The 20,898-nt window shown below is 46.4% G+C and overlaps 1 protein-coding gene across 8 annotated transcripts in view; it reads left to right on the plus strand.

Moving 5' to 3' along the window:
- Positions 1 to 20,898, plus strand: part of LOC111979165 (E3 ubiquitin-protein ligase RNF220) — a 53,648-nt gene that overhangs the window by 8,548 nt on the left and 24,202 nt on the right. Inside the window, exons 2-9 of one of the 8 annotated variants that reach the window (XM_024009506.2) lie at positions 2,231 to 2,285; positions 4,870 to 4,965; positions 7,360 to 7,402; positions 8,290 to 8,394; positions 10,658 to 10,779; positions 11,615 to 11,744; positions 20,510 to 20,693; positions 20,803 to 20,858. In XM_024009506.2, the coding sequence (XP_023865274.1) occupies positions 2,231 to 2,285; positions 4,870 to 4,965; positions 7,360 to 7,402; positions 8,290 to 8,394; positions 10,658 to 10,779; positions 11,615 to 11,744; positions 20,510 to 20,693; positions 20,803 to 20,858 (791 nt within the window). Of the gene's footprint in view, positions 1 to 2,230; positions 2,286 to 4,869; positions 4,966 to 6,961; positions 7,201 to 7,359; positions 7,403 to 8,289; positions 8,395 to 10,657; positions 10,780 to 11,614; positions 11,745 to 20,509; positions 20,694 to 20,802; positions 20,859 to 20,898 lie in introns of those variants that run through there. The other 7 variants (XM_024009507.2, XM_024009508.2, XM_070448883.1 and 4 more) reach the window with 7 other exon arrangements.

Raw genomic sequence — 20,898 nt, forward strand, 5'->3', positions numbered from 1 at the left:
AGAGACATATAAATCAGACCTCTCCCTGAGACATGATATTCCTCATTCCCTCTCCTGCTCCCTGAGACATGAATATTCCTCATTCCCTCTCCTGCTCCCTGAGACATAATATTCCTCATTCCCTCTCCTGCTCCCTGAGACATGAATATTCCTCATTCCCTCTCCTGCTCCCTGAGACATGAATATTCCTCATTCCCTCTCCCCTCCCCTGAGACATGAATATTCCTCATTCCCTCTCTCTCCTCCCTGAGACATGAATATCCTCATTCCCTCTCCTCTCCCTAGACTGATATCCTCATTCCTTCCTCCTCCCTGAGACATGAATATTCCTCATTCCCTTCCTCCTCCTGAGACATGAATATTCTCATTCCCTCTCCTCTCCCTGAGACATGAATATTCCTCATTCCCTCTCCTCCTCCCTGAGCAGTATATATCCTCATTCCCTCTCCTCTCCCTGAGACATGAATATTCCCTCATTCCTCTCCTCCTCCGAGACATGAATATTCCTCATTCCTCTCCTCCTCCCTGAGAATGAATATCCTCATTCCCTCTCCTCCTCCCTGAGACATGATATTCCTCATTCCCTCTCCTCCTCCCTGAGACATGAATATTCCTCATTCCCTCTCCTGCTCCCTGAGACATGAATATTCCTCATTCCCTCTCCTCCTCCCTGAGACATGAATATTCCTCATTCCCTCTCCTGCTCCCTGAGACATGAATATTCCTCATTCCCTCTCCTGCTCCCTGAGACATGAATATTCCTCATTCCCTCTCCTCTCCCTAGACATGAATATTCCTCATTCCCTCTCCTCCTCCTGAGACATGAATATTCCTCATTCCCTCTCCTCTCCCTGAGACATGAATATTCCTCATTCCCTCTCCTCCTCCCTGAGACATGAATATTCTCATTCCCTCTCCTCCTCCCTGAGACTGAATATTCCATCATTCCCTTCTCTCCTCCCTGAGACATGAATATTCATCATTCCTTCTCCTTCTCCCTGAGACATGAATATCCATCATTCCCTCTCCTCCTCCCTGAGACATGAATATTCCTCATTCCCTCTCCTCCTCCCTGAGACATGAATATTCCTCATTCCCTCTCCTCCTCCCTGAGACATGAATATTCCTCATTCCCTCTCCTCCTCCCTGAGACATGAATATTCCTCATTCCCTCTCCTCCTCCCTGAGACATGAATATTCATCATTCCTTTCTCCTCCTCCCTGAGACATGAAATTCATCATTCCTTCCTCCTTCATCTCTCTCTGTCCCATTGTCGACGGATGCCTTAGCCGGCCCGTTTAATATTTCCGGCCTTGTAATCAGTCATCTTCAATCCGCAATGTCGATGAGGCTGTGATTTGATGTAGACCCCGCTGGTCAGACTCTGGGGAGAGCAGCCCCCCCCCTCTCTACCTCCCCCCTTTCTCTCCATCTCTCTCTCCTCTCCTCCGCCTCTTTAATACAATGTTTACAAGCCAGCGCATTGTCCTCAACATATTTCAAAGTCCTAAGTGCCTGGGGCGTTTCACTGACAAATCAAATAACAGCAAAATCATTTATTTCCTGCTCCTGCCACTGGCTCTGCGACGGCGGTTAGGAAAGGAGGAGAGGAGGAGAGGAGGAGGAGAGGAGGAGAGGGGGTTAAGGGGTGGATTGGAGTATCCAAGAGAATGATTACTTCAATAAAAAAAATTATATCCCAAATCTGCTTAGCAGTCGTACTTTGAGCTGTAATTGTTTCAAATACAGCATGGCCCAAGGGTGGGCAGATTGAGTGGCACTGGGGAAGAAAGGGGAGGGTAGGCGGGTTTGAATCTTGCAGACGATTAAAAGTGTGATTTGTGTTTCTCGATGACTGACTGACCATTTGAGCTGTCCCCTGGGTGTTGCGTTTTGTCTGAGTGAGTGAGGGGAGAAACAGTGCTGTCTTTCTGCCTGTGTGACTTTAAGCAGAATTGAGTGTTGAAAGAGGGGCGTCATCTGCACAGAGACAGAGGACCGAGGTGTCACCTGAGGGGATACTGAGAAGAATATCACTTATATTAGGACAGACGCAGACACACAGAGAGAGAGGCATAAGAACATCCTGGAAAGACATGTGACCTCAATCAAAAACATGTCTATCTCGAAGTGCACCTCCCATTTGATGGAAACACCCAAACCCACCCATACTGCAAAAATACAGATCCAATAACCTGTTTACATTGGTCTCTCTCTTTCCTCCTACAGTAAGAACCCATCACACGGACACAAGGACGGCAGTGTGGTTCCAGGAACTCCTAAGGTAAGAGGACCTCAGAGACGTTCATGGTAAACCAGCAGAATCTCTCTCAGACTCCACAGCCCCAATAAGACCATCATCGTTCCGCTGACCAGCTCCCTGACCAGAACAATCTTCCTCTGAACTATCTGAGCCTTATTAGGCTACTGTACTTTAGGTCTAGATCTCTGGGAGGACACCAGCGGAGCTCGACAAGGCAGTGTCTTAAGGAGAGGTATAGCAGGATCCTCCGGAAGGAAGGCTGTTAAGCTAGCTACTACTGTATCAGCAGTGTCCATGCTCCAGCAGGCAGTGGAGAGGGGAATCCAGGAAGCTGCCATAGATGCAATTCCTATGTTTCATGGCTGTCTGAGTCCTCATTAAAAAGCAGATCCAATAGACCCTGGACAGAGCAGTTTCTGTGAACACCCAATAAGAACCAAAGGATAGGGAGACAAAGGACTCTGTAAGACCAAGGACTTAAAAAGGGACTCTAGCTGGGTCTATGTCCTCAGTAGAACGCAGTGTTTCAAAGTGTTCACTTTGAGACACACTCCAAGCCACATAGCATCCCTGTCGTCCGCTGGGACAGGGTATGTCTCTCTTATGTTAATAAGAGGTTTCATTCATGTTCTCTCAATGTTGCCACATTTAGCTCTGACAGGCAGGGGCACTGTTCTTCAGGCCCCTCACTGAATGTGCTGAGTGAAGGGAGATAGAGAGGGAGAAAGAGAGAGGGAGAGTCAGTGACAGAGAGAGAAAGGGAGAGAGTGACAGAAAGAGAGAAAGAGATATGAGAGTTTTTTAAAGTGTAGTCTGGAGCCAGCCGCAGTTGGCACTGGGGGAGAGCTTGATCGTCCCTCTGCCATTAAAGGTAAGATTTGCTGATGGTGTGTGTCCCTGCGGAGGGTAAAGATGCTATGAAGGATGTCAGTCTCTTAATGATCACTGTACCTGTCTGGTAAAAGGGGACCTTTAATATCTTTAACATCTTAAAAGACATGCTTTAATGTGCTCAACAGTGTTTCCACTACTCTTCATTCAACTGCCATTTCAGAGGACATTTACTCGGTTGAGATGAAATGGATGAACTTGATAAAAATATTTAATGGAGATTGGAGACAGGTTTTTATCAATACAAGCTCCGAGGCTCACCCTGCCTCACTATTACCTTCTGATGGTGCCTGGTTCAGAGTCAGACAGACAGGGGCTAGGGGAGAGTTAGACAGACAGGGTCTGGGGAGAGTCAGACAGACAGGGTCTGGGGAGAGTCAGACAGACAGGGGCTAGTGGAGAGTCAGACAGACAGGGTTCTGGGGAGAGTCAGAAGCCAGGGTCTGGGGAGAGTCAGACAGACAGGGGCTAGTGGAGGATCAGAACAGACAGGGGCTAGGGGAGAGTCAGAACAGACAGGGTCTGGGGAGAGTCAGACAGACAGGGTCTGGGGAGAGTCAGACAGACAGGGTCTGGGGAGAGTCAGACAGACAGGGGCTAGGGGAGAATCGGACAGACAAGGGTTGGGGAACAGGAGTAATCGTGGTTAGGGGGGAAAATGGGAGTAAGGGAACAGGGATTGAACAGGGACTGGGGTGAGGGGAACAGAACAGGCCATCTGAGCGAGGCGTGACTGAGCATTCCCCAGTAGGTGCTTAGTATTCCGACACACCGTGTGAAAAATGAAGAAGCTGGTTAGAGATCACAGGGGCTGCTGCTTCCTGTGCCCAGTCTGCCTTCCAGACCTTCCTACCGGTTGTAAAGCGGATTAACCTCTCCCACTTCACAGCTGCCACAACGGCCACCCGCCCCCTCTCAACCACGCCATCGCCATAGCGACTCCGTGTCAGCCCTGTGCCTCTTAATCCTCGGGGTCAGGGGGCAACGGTACGGCAAGGCAAGATGAGGGGAGATGAACACGTTATCTAAAATGGCACCTCCTGTATCTAATGCTGGCGTCAATCTGTTAATTAATCAACACATTACAAACTATTACACTCAAGTAGAATAACAAGTGGTAGTTATCAGAAGCTTGTGCTAATTGACACATAGGCATTCAAAAATGCAACGTTATAATGTTGTGTAGTAGGTACCAATTCCAGTTACATCAATGAATAAAAGCCACACAAATAAACAGCAGTTCCGTGACCTTGCCGTCCCGAAGCATAAAAAGACATGCATAATGCTTAATTTACTGTCCCAGCACTAGGGGTCTGCCATTTCTCACATATTAATATTAGATTATACTTGTCGGCCACTTATGCCTCTGCTCTCTCCTCTCTCCTTGATTAATAGGAACACTTTGTAAATACAAATATTTCATAGCAGCCTTGTAAAGAGCTGGATCTCTGTCAACTCTTCCCCGTAAAGTAAGCACTTTTTCCCCTTCCCCCTTCTTCCCCCCTTTTCTATAGTTCATTTGTGAAATAAACTCAATTAAGTTTGTCAGTGGGGCAGGCCTGTAATGTCGGAGGCTCTTTGGAGGCTGTCAGAAGAGGTTTATAGATGACCAAGATGTCCTGTAATGTTGGCTTGTGTTCTCCTCCTCTCCTCCACTGCAGCATTCCCCCTCTTCTCTTCCTCTCACAACAACTGTCCTGCTCTTTCTCCCCAGTCTATGCTGTTGTCGGTGCACATCAAACGCGAGGGAGAGTCACCGGTGGTCTCCCCTCTCTCTTCTGAAGATGCCCACCACTCCGACAGATACCAGGTGAGCTGCCTGATCTGTGCCCTGCCTGGAGAAACGGGGTGCATTCCAAATGGCAGTAGTACACTATGTAGGGAATAGGGTGCTAACTGGGACGTAAGCCAGGATGTTGCTCTTGGCCCACATATTAAGCATCATAATCCCATTTTCATATCCTGTCACATGACAAGAAATATGGATTAAAGCCACTATGAAATGTACTTCTGGGAAAATAAAAGGAAAAGTCGAAGGAAGAACAGCAATGGATGGACAACATACAAAAAGTACCCTGCTACTCTCTGTTAGGGAGGTTAAACTGATTCACATTAGGCTAACTCATGCGGCGATGGTTGAGATGATGTTGAGGTGGTAATTTGTTGTTTTAGTGTTGAACACACAGCATTGACTCAGCCAATCATCTGGCTCTCACATCTTATCATGGAGTGGATCAGGCATCAGCCCAGCTGCCTACCTCCCTCTATCCTCCCTGGTTGTGTCCCAAATGGCACCCAATTCCCTTTATAGTGCACTACTTTTGACGGAGCCCATAGGTAGTGCACTGTATAGGGAATAAGGTGTCATTTGGAATGCAGCACCTCAATCCTCCACCACTATCTCTGGCAAAGATTTGCCCAGGCTGTAATGTGTTTCCCTGTTCAGATAGGTAATCACCCACAATTTACCTCAAGCAATGCTCTTATGCTCCCTAAGCCTGGATGGTATCTCTTCTGGTCCACCACGTCCTTGACATGTCTCCCACCTCATTCTGCTGGAGGCTTCACCACTACAGATAGGCTTGCGTCCCAAACAGCACCCTACTCCACACACAGTGCACTACTTTTGATCAGACCCCTATGGGCCCTGGTCAAATGTAGTGCACTATATAGGGAATAGGGTGCCGTATGGGACGCTGGCATAGATTAGTTAGGATTAAACTGCTTCATACAGCACAGTGTTTTAACCTAAGTTATAAGGTTATGATGGAGCTTTAATTTTTTTTACATCTCAAAGTTTGTTATTTCAAACTCACACGGCAGTGATTTATTATTTGGGTTAAGTGGCTTTTTCCCTTATACCATAAAGTAAGAGCTATGAAGTGTAAGACATCATATCCATACATTGACACGCCTATTAAAGGGGCTGTGGTGAAAGTATATATTTTCATTAGTAAAGCTGCTGCTGAAACCATTTCATGCAAACGATTAAACAGATGCTTTTCCCCACTTAAATGTTAGATTTTTTTCATTTTTTTCGTAACATGAGCTATCATGTAGTTGTGTAAGCCATTTAGATAGTTTTCATCCAAAATGGCACCCTATTCCCTGTATAGTGTGCTATATTTGACCAGAGTCCTATGAGCCCTGGTCAAAAGTAATGCACTAAGTATGGAATAGGGTATAATTTGGGACGCTGCATAGTGGATCATCATATCATGGGCAGGTTGTATATGAGCACAACTCAAGTGTCAGTGTAAGAGGCCTCTCTGGTATATGATGGACGATCCACTCGCTAGGAGTTTGAACTTGTGCCCACACTCTGTGCCATTGTCAATGAGTGGGCATCCATCCATTGCCCTGACTGGCCCTGCTGGTGTCAGCACATAGCCTACCCACTCTGAAAGAGAGGGGAGAAGAAAGATAGGTGGTCCCATTTAACCCATATCGTAGTGGTATTCACAATCACTGATCATGCCTGTCAGTTTCAAACAGGTTTAGATGGGGAGAATTCATAGCCTATTTTGTATGTCACTTTCATATGATGAGAAAATGATTAAACACTCATTTTCATGAATTGAAATAAAAAGTTTTAACTATTAGTATTGTCTGCAAAAAAACTACGTTTAGATATGATGCATGGAACTAGTTTACCCTACAAGTTGCTTGAGACACACTTGAATCAATCTTAAAATCTAAAATCAAATTAACTTCCATTGAAGTCACTGTATTACGTACTGCTGCTCCCTAGTGGCCAATAGTGGAACAACATCGGGCGTCCTCTGAACTTTCACTCCTATGTTTAGTCACATGACACGCGTCAAGCCAACATGGCGACGGCGATTAACAAAGCGGCTTTGTAGGCGCCACATTCAATCCTTTGGCATCCTTATAAAATTATTGATACAAAAGTGTATTCATGGTGCGGTGTACTACCGAGAGGCTGAAATGATAGACGTGTAAAAGTGAGTTTGTCGGCTTGAAAAGGCTTTGAACAAAAACTTGCGACCCTGTTATGGAAGAGACGATACAGCCCATAAAAGAAGTACGTTTTTGTTTACTATCAAGCTTAAACTTGCAGGGCACTCTGTAGAATCCAAATCAATCCAGCCATGAACTGCTACTAATGTATCTATAAACAATATAAATTGAAAGGTCCATATCTAATGCATATTTTGTGTGTTTCCTTTCTTCCTACTTGTAGACATTTTTAAGAGTGCGAGCAAACAGGCAAACGCGGTTGAATGGTATGTATACATTTCCTGTTTCTTTTAAAGTACTAATTATTCTTCATAAACATCTTACACATTTGTATTTTTTTAAGTACATTTCTGGTACAACATCCTGTAGAATTACTTCAGAAATATTGATTAAGCCAGGTATATCTTAATCTGCAACTTCTCACAGCCAACTTGTATGCAATGACATGATTGGAGCCTAGCTTATCTTGGTGAAAATGGTGCCAATGGCTTGTGAAATTATTAAGGCTATTTCCTAAAACAAAACATTTCCTCATCAAATAATCTTCTGTTCATATTTATTGAGTAGCCTATGATTGTCATAGAACAGTTTTCTTATTTTTTTTTTAATACATTACACTACTGAAAAAAACAGATTGCTCAACCAATATCATCCGCACTACATTTGGTGGAATTGTCAATCAAAGTTGAAGTAGCAAGCAACTGGGGAGGSGAATGTGCATCTTCAGAGTGTGAGAACAGAGTCATAGCGTAGGTCTGGATGGACCGGCTGACAGAGTCAGTCCGTGGACCCTTGACCAGGCTGTGTTTGGTTTGACCATGCATTTCTACCCTGCATAGCCATAACCTTGGCTCTGCCATCGATATAACACATTATGGTTAAGTATAGCCAGAGGCCCATGTTGAACAAAGCCCTGTGTGGCCTTGCTGACAGCCCTTCACACTGTGGACCAGCTCCAGGCTGTAGCTTACATTACAGCTACAGAGCCAGGCCTGCCCCTTGTTGCCCAACTGAGTGTGATTTCAGGGCTGGCTGGTGGGGGGGTCGGGAGTCCTGGCTGCCGTTGTGTGTCTCCGTCCCTGCTGTTCCCTTGACCTAGCGCCTACACGAGCAGAGGATCTATTAACCCTTGACCTTCTTGATATGTTGACAGTCGATGACCTCTGCTGGTGCAGGCGCTACGCCAAGGAAAGTGTCAAAAATGCTCCCCTTGGACTGCACAATGGAGCCCCCCTTGCCCCCTGCTGCATTGGCCACGGTAAGAGCCTGCCCCCACGTCCTCTCCCAACACCCCCTCTGTCAGCCAGCAGTCCCAGGCTCCCTCTCTGCCTCCATTGGCATTTGCACCAGCCTCGGCAGCAGCCTCAGTGCTGCTATGAAAAGAAACGGTGCCGACTTTGTTTAAACTCAAGCCTCCATTAATGTCTATTACCTCTCATGTGGAACCTGAATGATTCTGAGGGGGAGGGGGGGATGGGGGACGACTCGTGCCGGGCCTAATTAATCGTCCCTTTCTGTCTGCGTTTAATGAAGCCCTACTCGATTACCATCACCCGTTCCCTGGCCTGGGAGAGAGATTATTAGTAGCTGTCCCAATCTCCCCAAAGTTATGGCGCGTTGTCCTTCCTCTCGCCGTCCCTCCTCGGGTCCCCCTTGGCCCCTTTCGCAATCACAGCCACCTAAAAATTAATGTCCCCGGACGCCATTTGCAGTTAAGAAAAAGCGACAAAGACTTACGGCGCATTGGCCACTGTTCTGCTGTGTTAAATTTCAAATTATGCAGTGGGGGGAGTTGTCGACTAGTGCTATAGAAGGATTGTTGAGTCACGTGACCTAGACCTACAGTAGACCATCCTTACCCGTCCTATGGAGAGAGGAAACCAAGTTCAGGCCTATCATCTCCTAAAACAATGTTAGTTTCTATGAGGAGAGTAAATGACCATATCCTGTGAAAAAAGAGGAGGAACCTTCTCGATGTTTAGCTTCTCCTCAAACACTGGTTGAAGAGAATAGATTGCCCTCTTTTGTCATCACGGCACGGTGTTAGAACATTAGACTGTAGTCTCCTAGGCATCTCTGAGTAAGAGTGCAGTTCTAGGATCAGGTTCCCCCTGACCATGTAATCTTATTCATTTTTTGTCTAAAAGGAAATACTGAGACACGTTATGAATCCTGACGTTAGACTAGTTGTGGCGCTGAGGAGGATTGTCACAGCGGCATCTCCACTCGCTGTTGTAATTCCTGATCTTCTGGTACCGGACACTGTGGCATCTTCTAAGAGACCTGGGGCGCATCGATTCCTCACCACTGCGCTGACCCACGTTATTGCCAGTGAGACAGCAAACTTCTCTGACATGTTGTGAATGCCAATAGCGTTCACCGCTGCTCTTCTGCCAAGCAGAGGAGAGACACACAGTACACAGCTGGAGGACAGAGGAGAGACACACAGTACACAGCTGGAGGACAGAGGAGAGACACACAGTACACAGCTGGAGGACAGAGGAGCAGACACACGATACACAGCTGGAGGACAGAGGAGAGACACCACAGTACACAGCTGCGAGAAAGACAGAGGAGAGACACACAGTACACAGCTGGAGGAGAGAGGAGAGACACACAGTACACAGCTGGAGGACAGAGGAGAGACCACACAGTACACCAGCTGGAGGACAGAGGAAGAGACACACAGTACACAAGCTGGAGGACAGAGGAGAACACACAGTACACAGCTGGGAAGAGAGGAGAGACACACAGTACACAGCTGGAGGGAGACACACAGTACACAGCTGGAGGAGAGAGGAGAGACACACAGTACACAGCTGGAGGACAGAGGAGAGACACACAGTACACAAGCTGGAGGACAAGAGGAGAGACACACAGTACACAGCTGGAGGAGAGAGGAGACACACACAGTACACAGGCGAGGAGAGACAACACAGGTACACAGCTGGAGGACAGAGGAAGAGACACAATACACAGCTGGAGGACAGAGGAGAGACACACAGTACACAGCTGGAGGACAGAGGAGAGACACACAGTACACAGCTGGAGGACAGAGGAGAGACACACAGTACACAGCTGGAGGACAGAGGAGATGGAAAACCCCCAATAGACTACCATGAATTTACAATGTATTTTTCGTCCAAGGCAAATGCAATAGCGGTTGCCATATTGAAAGAGAGCCTGGTTGTGACAGAGGCATTCTGCTGGGCTGTATTGCCTGCTATGAGCCTGTTATCCACACTGACAGGGGGTTTAATTTGATCAAATAACTCATTAGGTTATATCAGATTCTAATCAAGAACATTCGGTTGATTTGTGTTTTTTGGGTTGCGTACTCTTTTACTGCATTTCAACCAATCATGTCATTGTAGCCACATCGCTGTCTGCTGAAGTCAATGGACCTACCCATGTGATATTTTAGTACGGCACATAAAACAGAAATACAAAAACAAGTCCCAGATTGCTGTGTATTTTTTCATGATTCTAACCACCTCTTCCTCTGCTTCTTTGTGTTTCAGCCCGGATTGGGAAGATGAAACGCCGGAAGCCAGAGGATGGGCAGGTATGTCCACTGTGCAGCGCGCCGCTGGCAGGGACTGAGGAGGAGATGAGTAGGCATGTGGAACAATGTCTGTTCAAGGTAGCCTCACGTCCCTACCCGTACCCTCAGCCTCGGGCCTCTAGTCAACCAATCACCATCTTTCTAGTCACTAGTCACCACCAYGCTATCTAGTGTCTATCCACTCTGCTCTCGCTCTTTCCACTGGATCTGACAGAGCGTACACACTACTTAGAAATTACACAGACTCAGAACACATGGAAACAGTAGCCACCAGGGCTTCGTTGCCTGACAAGCTCTTATTTTACTTGTCCTCCAAGCACTGAATCTAGCTTACTCCAGTCTTAAAAAAGGAGCTTTCCTCTTTGCTCTATGCTGATGACTTGTAGTACCAGTTAGATGTTCAACAGAAAGAATCATTAGTCTAGGAAAACAGCTCTTTCCTGTCGAATAGTTAGCCCACCTCTCTCCCCTGTAGGAAAATCTTCTTCCTCCTCAGTATCTCTGCATCCTAAATAGAATAGATGGCAAGTGAGGCCTCCTGACCAGCACAGATTCATGCTCACTGTCATTGTAACCACTTCTTCTTTGCTCACAGAATAGGATCGATGTATTTATAGTAATCATGCTCTCATAAACTTGGCTGTAACGTTGGTCATGATGCTCCACTTGACCCCCTACTTTGGTGATGGTCTTTTCAAATCTTACAGATGTTTTAGTTTTACTAACACCTATTGTGCATCATAGCTAGTTTTGTATTAATCTATATTATTCAATATTTATATTTTAATGAATACAAAGATTACTGATCATTTTCTATTTAACATTTAGATTATTTCTGACAGGAGACTGTTTTTTCCACTCCAAGCCCTACCCTGTGTCTGGGTCAGTGTTGACAGTGTCTTTGTTCTCTCAGAGGGAGGGTGCGTTTGCTGAGGATGACTCTGCAGACATTGACGGAGAGAACGGGACCCGCTTCGAGGAGTACGAGTGGTGCGGCCAGAAGAGGGTCAGAGCTACCACCCTGCTGGAAGGAGGCTTCAGAGGTACACTATGCACTACAAAAGTAGTGCACTATAAAGGGAATAGGTGCCAATTGGGACGCAAATCAATTTTTCACTCTAAAAAAATCAGTCTACTTTGGTTCTTACATTAAAATGGCAAAACAGTTGTGCAACATTTGAGAAATAACAACGTGTTTAGGGTAGTTGAAAGTATCCTAACGATAAGAGTCTTAAGCCAGTATACCAAAATGCCTTCCAGCACGCAACAGGACCCACTCTGAACAACATTCCCTGCTAGTCACAATTCTCCTTCAGTATAACAACAGGTTGAGTCTGTGCATCATTGCCTTTTTAAAAGGACGTGGCTGGGTGCAGAGAGGCTAACATGCCCAGGGCTACAGCCAGACATGGTGGACAGCTTTGGCTCTGTTTACCAAATTACACCCTATTCCCTACATAGTGCACTACTACATAGTGCACCCTATGGGTTCTGTACAAAAGTAGTGCACTGAATAGGGTGCCATTTGGGACACGCTACATCTGTCTCTCCAGCTGCAGTGTGGGGCCATGTGGCCCCGGTCCAGACGGGGGACAGCCCAGTCCGGTCCTGGCCCCAGCCCTTTAGGAGGGAAAGGAAAACACATTTAGCTGTGCAATTGACCCGTCTGAACCTGTGAGGAGTGGTGTGTGGAAGGGAAATGGGCCAGTGACCCCCAGGTTCCCCTCAGCCCAGCAATGCAATTATAGCCCTGGACCTAAAGCTGCCCACTAGGGACCATGGCCTGCTCTCTCCTCCTACCCCCCCCCCCCGAAACGTATCTTATCTTATGGGAAGGCTAGAATTGAATATCAAATCGGTAATCATTGACAACAAGACATCAGTGGGATATTGACTGGAATGCTCAATAACCTGTAAGTTATGTATTTTTTATTTCCAAGTACAATACAGGGACTTTGAAATGTAGGCTGTGATTTAGATGCTGTAATGAATTGATCCAGCCTAGCCACTGTGTGCTCACCTAAATGATTTGTGAATATTTAGAAGGCCATTGGTCCATGATCAATAGCTAGTGTAGTCCGCTTGATTGGACAAGTGTATGATTTGGCCATAGGTCAGCATTCATTATCTCATGTCCAACAGACAGGCCTTTGCTTCACTGCTAGAGAGAGCTATGAAAATGAATTGGCCACAGGTCCTCATGGTGTGAGTCTACAGATCACAGGAAAGCAAAGAGTCCTCATCTTCTCTAAGGGCCCCTTTAAAATTCTCAAAGTCCCCAAATTTCATCCAGGCGGTAAAACTGCATTACAAAGCCCAATAAGACGTGTGCCTTTTGGCCCCTCTCTCGCTACAAACCTGACCAGACAGACAGCCTACAGATCAATTTGATATCTTGACTGAACCTCCTGAGCAGGAGGCTGTCCGTCTGTCTGTCCATTCATCTAATGAGCAGCAGACCCCTTCTGGCCGGCTGTGATAGCCCGGCGTCCTGTGATGTGACACAGATAAGGGCTGGTCAAAGCCAGAGGTGCTTTCTGCTGCTCTTAGCCAGCCTGGGGAGACCACTTGAAAGCAACCCCCCGCACCCCCCTAGAAGCTCAGAAGGTGGATTTGCCTTGAAAGCTTTGGTGCAGTCAGCCTTGGTTCAATGGGCCCAGCCAGGCAGAATCCACCATCTACCCAGCCCAGGGGGGGTGGTTGATGCAGGGAGGAGAGACAGAGATGAGGGGCTTCAATGGGATAAGAGAGGCCTATCCTCTGTGAGCCACCAGCACCACCACCGCCACCTCTCTCGCTTTGAGGGGAGGGAAGAAAGGCAAAGGGAAGCCGTTTAAACACCACAGAAAAGTCGAGGACCAGGAGAGAGAGGGAGGAAAATCGAACAGGATCACTTTCTGCTTGAGACGTGTGGGGCCCAGCCCTCACGTGGTCCTCCTGTGTACATGGCTTATGAGGGCCTGGGAGAAAAGCACTAAAGGCTGATGTATTGAGGAAGAGGGTCAGATCTGATCCCAGCAGCCTGATAGTGAAGACCAAAGCTAAGTGAGCCGATCCTGGGAGAGAGGATTTGGGGCCGCTGACTGAAGATGACAGCGGGGACAGAAGGCACTCTCTGCTTTGTAAACAGGCTTCAAAGATGGCGGCCATCTCTCTCCCATCATCTCTCCAGACGTGTCCTGTAAATGCCAGAGAGATATGATGGATATGACCAGAGCCGACTGGGGAGGCCTGATCAGGGCTATAAGCACCATGGCAACCGGCTGTTATTGGTCAGACTGTCTCTCATGTTGATTGGTCCCTTGACCCTCCCTCGCCACTCGCTCAGAACCTTAGCTTTGTCTCTGTCTCATCTCCAGATGGTGGTGACATATGGAGATAGGTGTTCCGTGTCACAGTCACGTCTGTGTTACACAGGGAAGAACACATGTATTTGACATGTTCATGTCAATAAGATGCACAAGATTGGTTATGATAATGAGTGTGGAGGATATGCGAGGGACGGGTGCCATTTAGGTGCACCTGTGTAGTGTGTGTGTCAGTGTGCACGGACGTGTGTGTGTGTGTTAAGGGCTGGAAAGGGTCAGAAACTTTCCAGTAAATTTCCGGGAATTTTCCATGGGAAGTTAAGCCTGGGAATTTTGCTTAAATTCATCAAAAAAGTTAGCTTATAACAGTGAACCTTTTTTGTGGGATACACAAGGCAATTCTAGGTCTTGTGGCATATTTTGGTTAAACTATCCCCAATTCAATTGAATTGCAACCCTCTGCATGCACAGTGCATTCTTCCATCACATGTACAGCTGATTCTCAAGATCTTACATTGTCTGAGCCAAGGACTACATGCTTTATGGTAATTTGATTACGATACTGGGTGGGTTGAATATATTTTATATGACATACATTATTTTTTGTTAACTTCTCTAGGGTAGGGGGCAGCATTCTGATTTTTGGATGAAAAGCATGCCCAAATTAAACTGCCTGCTTCTCGGGCCCAGAAGATATGATATGCATATAACTGGTAGATTTGGATAGAAAACACTCTAAAGTTTCCAAAACTGTTAAAATAGTGTCTGTGAGTATAACAGAACTGATTTGGCAGGTGAAAACCTGAGAAAAATCCATTCATGAAGTAGTTTTTTAAATTAATTGTTTTAGTTTTCTATTCAATGCCATTGCAGTATCCATTGACTTAGGACTCAAATTGCAGTTCCTATGCCTTCCACTAGATGTCAACAGTCTTTAGAAATTGTTTCAGGCTTGTATTCTGAAAAATGAGGAAGTAAGAGCAGTCTGAATGAGTGGACCCTAAAGTGTCACAGAACTTTTTCATGCGCGAGACCTAGAGAGTGCCTTTCTTGTTTAGCTTTGAAATATTATCGATTATTTAGGCTAAAAACAACCTGAGGATTGAATATAAACATCGTTTGACATGTTTCTATGAACTTTACGGATACAATTTAGATTTTTTGTCTGCCTGTTTTGACTGCGTTTGAGCCTGTGGATTACTGAAGAAATAGCGCAAACAAAATGGAGATTTTGGGATATAAAGAGACTTTATTGAACAAAAGGAACATTTATTGAGTAAATGAATGTCTGCTGAGTGCAACCATATGAAGATCATCAAAGGTAAGGGATTAATTTTATCTCTATTTCTGACTTGTGTAACTCTTCTACTTGGCTGGTTACTGTTTGTAATGATTTGTCTGCTGGGCTATGTTCTCAAATAATCATAAGGTATGCTTTCGCTGTAAAGCATTTTTTAAATCTGACACCGTGGTTGGATTCACAAGAAGTTAATCTTTAAACCTATGTAAAATATGTTTTGTTTTCTGAATTTTTATATTGAGTATTTCTGTATTTGAATTTGGCGCCCAGCAGTTTCACTGGCTGTTGAAAAGGTGGGACGCTAACGTCTCACGTACCCAAGAGATGTTAACTCGTAAAAGAGTACCCTACAGCAAAGTGTGTTTAAATAATTTCTAACTTGTTAACAATTTCTGCTGGTTAGTTTTTGCTACCATGTGGGTTTTAGCTTGCTTGAGCCTGCTAACTGAGTGTTAATTCACCTGTTTCCATACATGTTTCATTTTAAAACATATATTATAAAGGAGTTGTTTAATCTAACTGCTTAACTATTTATCTGTACATGGAATTGTATTTTTTATTTTATTTTACTCATTTTTTTCTAATCTTCACAGCAATCTAATCTAATCTTCATGCCACGGGCACTATCTGATGTGTGTAGACATTTCACTGCAGCTAATGTTGAAGGAAAAGCTGTGTACATTTGCAAATACTGTGCCAAATCATATGTGAAGAATGCAACAAAGATGCAGAATCATCTGGCCAAGTGCATAAAGAATTGCTGATGAATGTCCTGCTCGAGCTGTGTATGCAACTGGTTCACCTCTGATGCTCACAGGAAATGTATATTGGAAGAGATTTCTGAATGTTCTTCGCCCAGCATACACCCCTCCAACCAGACATGCTTTATCTACTCATTTGCTGGATGCAGAGTTCAGCAGAGTTCAAGTGAAGGTCAAGCAAATCATAGAGAAGGCAGACTATATTGCAATCATCTCTGATGGGTGGTCGAATGTTCGTGGGCAAGGAATAATTAACTACTTCATCTCCATCCCGCAACAAGTATTCTACAAGAGCACAGACGCCAGGGACAACAGACACACCGGCCTCTACATTGCAGATGAGCTGAAGGCAGTCATCAATGACCTTGGACCACAGAAGGTATATGCACTGGTGACAGAAAATGCTGTGAACATGAAGGCTGCTTGGTCTAAAGTGGAGGAGTCCTACACTCACATCACACTCATTGGCTGTGCTGCTCATGCATTGAATCTGCTCCTCAAGGACATCATGGAACTGAAAACAATGGATACACTCTACAAGAAAGCCAAGGAAATGGTTAGGTATGTGAAGGGTCATCAAGTTAAAGCAGCAATCTACCTCACCAAGCAAAGTGAGAAGAATAAGAGCACCACATTGAAGCTGCCCAGCAACACCCGTTGGGGTGGTTTTGTCATCCTGTTTGACAGTCTCCTGGAGGGGAAGGAGTCTCAAGAAATGGCCATATCACAGTTTGCTGATATGGACAGCCCTATCAAGGGGATCATCCTGGATGATGTATTTTGGGAGAGAGTGGTAAGCAGCCTGAAACTTCTGAAACCTATAGCAGTAACCATTGCACGGATTGAGGGAGACAATGCCATCCTTTCTGATGTTCAGACTCTGCTTGCAGATGTAAGAGAATAAATCCGTACTGCCCTGCCCACTTCACTGTTGCTCCAAGCAGAGGAAACTGCAGTTCTGAAATGCATCAAAAAGCGTGAATACTTCTGCCTGAAGCCCATACACGCCGCAGCGTACATTTTGGACCCCCAAGTATGCTGGCAAGAGCATCCTGTATGGTGCAGAGATCAACAAGGCCTATGGTGTCATCACTACCGTGTCTCGCCACCTTGGCCTGGATGAGGGCAAGATTCTTGGCTGTCTGGAGAGGTACACTTCCAAGCAAGGGCTTTGGGATGGAGATGCAATATGGCAGTCGTGCCAACATATCTCATCAGCCACCTGGTGGAAGGGACTTTGTGGATCTGAGGCTCTTTCCCCTGTTGCCTCCATCATCATCCAAATCCCACCAACATCAGCCACCTCAGAGCGCAACTGGTCCTTGTTTGGGAACACACACACCAAAGCACTCTACAGGCATACCAATACAAGGGTTGAAAAATTGGTGACCATCTGGGCAAATTTGAGGCTTTTTGAGCCTGACAACGAGCCATCCTCAACATGGTTGGAAAGTGACAGTGAAGATGAGGCCTCAGTCTGATGTTCAAGAGGTTGACATTGAGGATGTCCAGGGAGAAGACATGGAAGCCTGAGAGGAAGACAACCATGGCTTTAGTTTCTAGACTAAGTTTAGTTTCTAGACTGTGTTGAAAACGTTTTTGGGAGATGCGATGGATCATTGGGGATCATTCAATATTCCCTTTTGTTGTTCAGTGAAATCATCCCATGTGAAGAGTCATTTAATTAAAGATCCAATTGGTAACTAAATTATTTTTATTTCTATTGGAAGGATTTAATCATTTGCAATTATGTCTACTTATAAGGTAAAAGGTTTCTGTCTTGATATGGTAAATGTATCCAATGCAAAAAAAACATCTACATTTAAATGGTATTAATATTCATTTACATATTTCTGTTAAATCCCATGTATTCCCGTTAATTCCAATATATTCCCATTAATTCCCATGGAAAGTTTCCACCTCTGAATATTCCCCAAAATGTGCCACCCAAGTATTGATCCTAGATGATCTGCCAGGAGTAGGGGCAAAAAGGGAGTAGCCTATCCCCTGGGGTCGGAGAGAGAGATGGAGGGAGAGAGAGAGGGAGCGCGTGCAACAGCGTGCATAATGTGACTGAAAGGCAGTTATAGTGGCGCTGACCTTTTCAGGGGAGATTAGATTGCCTGCCAAGACTGGTTAAAGGGAGAGATGGGGCCTGAACTGAGCTGAGCAGCATGACCAGGCTGGGCAACCCAACAGCATCTTTGCGTCCTAAATGGCATCCTATTCCCTATTTAGTTTTTGACCATGGTCCATGGGGCTCTGGTAAGAAGTAGTGCACTTTAATGGTGAATAGAGTGGCATTTGGGACACTACCTGTTACTTCAGACTGCTGTAGTCTTCCTCCTCCTCTCTGCTCATGGGACATCAACCGGGTCGGACTTTGGGCAATCCAATTTCAGCCGGACGGTTCGGCTGCATGCCACTTGCTTTTACAGCATCCCCTCGTTTTAGTTTCTATCAGTCAACTATCAGTGTGATGGGGATCTTGTTTTCCCTACTTGTCTTTATAGTCTTCTTCCACACTTACCGCTGTGGTGAATTGAGATTGAATTGGATCGAATGCAGCAGTTGTAGGCAGCCCACACCTGTCGGTTCCAGTTGGGGGAAGTATATTTGAGAGAAATATTTCTCCATGTCCCACTGGGTTTAAGGCTAATCCTACCTAGTAACACTTAGCAGTGGAAAGTCCACTTCTTAGGGGCAACAGTGGCCCCGGCCTTGTCAGTGGGTGGGTCGGGAACAGTGAAAGCATCTAGAGCCTCTCTCCTCAGCCAGAGAGCCACCACACCACAGCCTTTTGAAAATCAATGCTGTGCTGCTCTGCCTCTGTCCCTCCCATCTCCTGGCCCCAATCCCAGCCATACATCGCTAACTAGCCGCAGGATCCATACCCTGATCAATTGATTGGATTAACAGTGATTTCAGGTTCCTTCCAACCCTCTGCCACTTTCTCCTCCCCAATGTGCCTGGCCAGCGGCCGCCATTAGTGGTCGGGACGGAGGGACTATCTATTTATTTATTTTAGCCTCTCCTACGTGTTGCCACTCGTTCACAGTAGATAAACTGCAAATGATGCCCTGCATTTAATGTATCTAATTTACGACCTTACCACCAGACCTGGCCCGGCCGCCATACCTCCCTTCCTCCCCTCCTTCCCAGCGGCCTTAGAGGCATCCCCCAGGTCCAGGTGGTTGACTGTGCTGTGGGAGAGACAAAGGCTTGGACTTGAAAAACACATTATTAGCCCATCCCTTGCTCTATAGTATTTCAATCATCTCAAAGTCCATGAATGGTGGTGGTCTATCTGGATAGGATAGGCTTCCATGCTGCCCGCTGGTCCCCGCTGTCTGGTAATACTTCCTCTGCCACCAGCAGCTGAACAGACATTTATGCACCACAGCCATTGTTCGCATATGCTCCACGCAACCACAGGGACCAAATAAAACTTAAAAGGTCCCTTTTTATGTGATCACTAAAAGCATGGGCACATTGTAAAAAGGGTTAGCCTTGGTGGCAGGCAGGGACAGAGTTTTATCCTCTCCTCGAGCAGCAGCTCCCTCAGCACAGAGCTTCCTCCAGCCTTCACAGAGGGAGGGGAGGAGGCTGCCTGCCTTCTGGGTCTCTGTGCTGGGTTGACTTTAGGACATCTATCCATGGCTCTACCTATGTCTCCACATGAGCCCAGTCTGTCTGTACCCCACCACAGCCCTATACCATCTCCTGTTCTGACACGTCAGTGTCCAGTCCTAGATGAGTGAGAGACTCGGTCCCTGACCACTCAATCAGCCCCCAGCGCTGTGTGCGTCTCTGTGGCAGCACAGGCAGGGGGAGAGGCAAGTCCTAAGTGGAGCTGAAAGAGCCAGCAGTCAGGCAGGAGTTTGTCTGGTGGGCCGCTCATCACAGGGTTTATAGAGGTGCCAGTCAGATCTACCGCCAGTCAGTCAGCCCCCCCCAGACTGCCACGCTCCCATAACCAGATAACCATCCACTGGCAGCTGACAGACAGCTGACACAACCCAGTAAACCTCTTCCCTCTGTCTGCCGCTGACAGCCAACAACACTTTACASGGAGGGAGGGAGGGGGAGATTGCAGCATCTCAACATGTCTATTTCAATCAGTTTGCTTTAGCAGCAGGTTTAATAGCTAGCTCAGATCTTTCTTACCCTGCTGGTCTACATGTGTAGAGAGAGCGATAGGGAGACGGGGTCTGGAAGAAGGGCTTGCTGCTGTTGGAGCCCTGCTTTGCACTGTCATCCTGTCTGACATGACAGAACTGCCTGCTTCAGAGGTTGTGAAGTGTATATACAGTGTTTAAACGCATTTGTATTTCCCTCCACAATATTAAGGACGGTTGCATGGTCTGACAGAGCCTAGGCAATGACTCTGCCCCCCTCCGCTCTCCCCTCCCTCCCTCTGCCCCCCTCCCTCTCCTCAGGAACAGGCTTTGCCATGTGTAGCACGAAGGAGAGCCACGACAGCGACGCCGACCTGGACGTGGATGGAGACGACACGCTAGAGTACGGCAAGGCCCAGTACACAGAGGCAGACATCATTCCCTGCTCCGGAGAGGACCAAGGAGAAGCCAAAGAACGGGAGGCCCTGCGCGGGGCGGTGTTGAAGTAGGTTCTCACTCCTACCACTCTACTGAAGTCCACTCTGGTCTACTCTACTGAAGTCCACTCTGGTCTACTCTACTGACTTGGGTTTTGTTTGTTTCTGCTCTTTCAGTGGTGGAATGCCGTCCAACAGAATAGCAGCAGAGTTCTCCAAATGGGCCAGTGATGGTGAGTTGAGGCTTGGAACAAGATGTCATCTTCTGTTTTT

This window comes from Salvelinus sp. IW2-2015, linkage group LG19 (genome assembly GCF_002910315.2).
Source record: "Salvelinus sp. IW2-2015 linkage group LG19, ASM291031v2, whole genome shotgun sequence".
NCBI lineage: Eukaryota > Metazoa > Chordata > Actinopteri > Salmoniformes > Salmonidae > Salvelinus > Salvelinus sp. IW2-2015.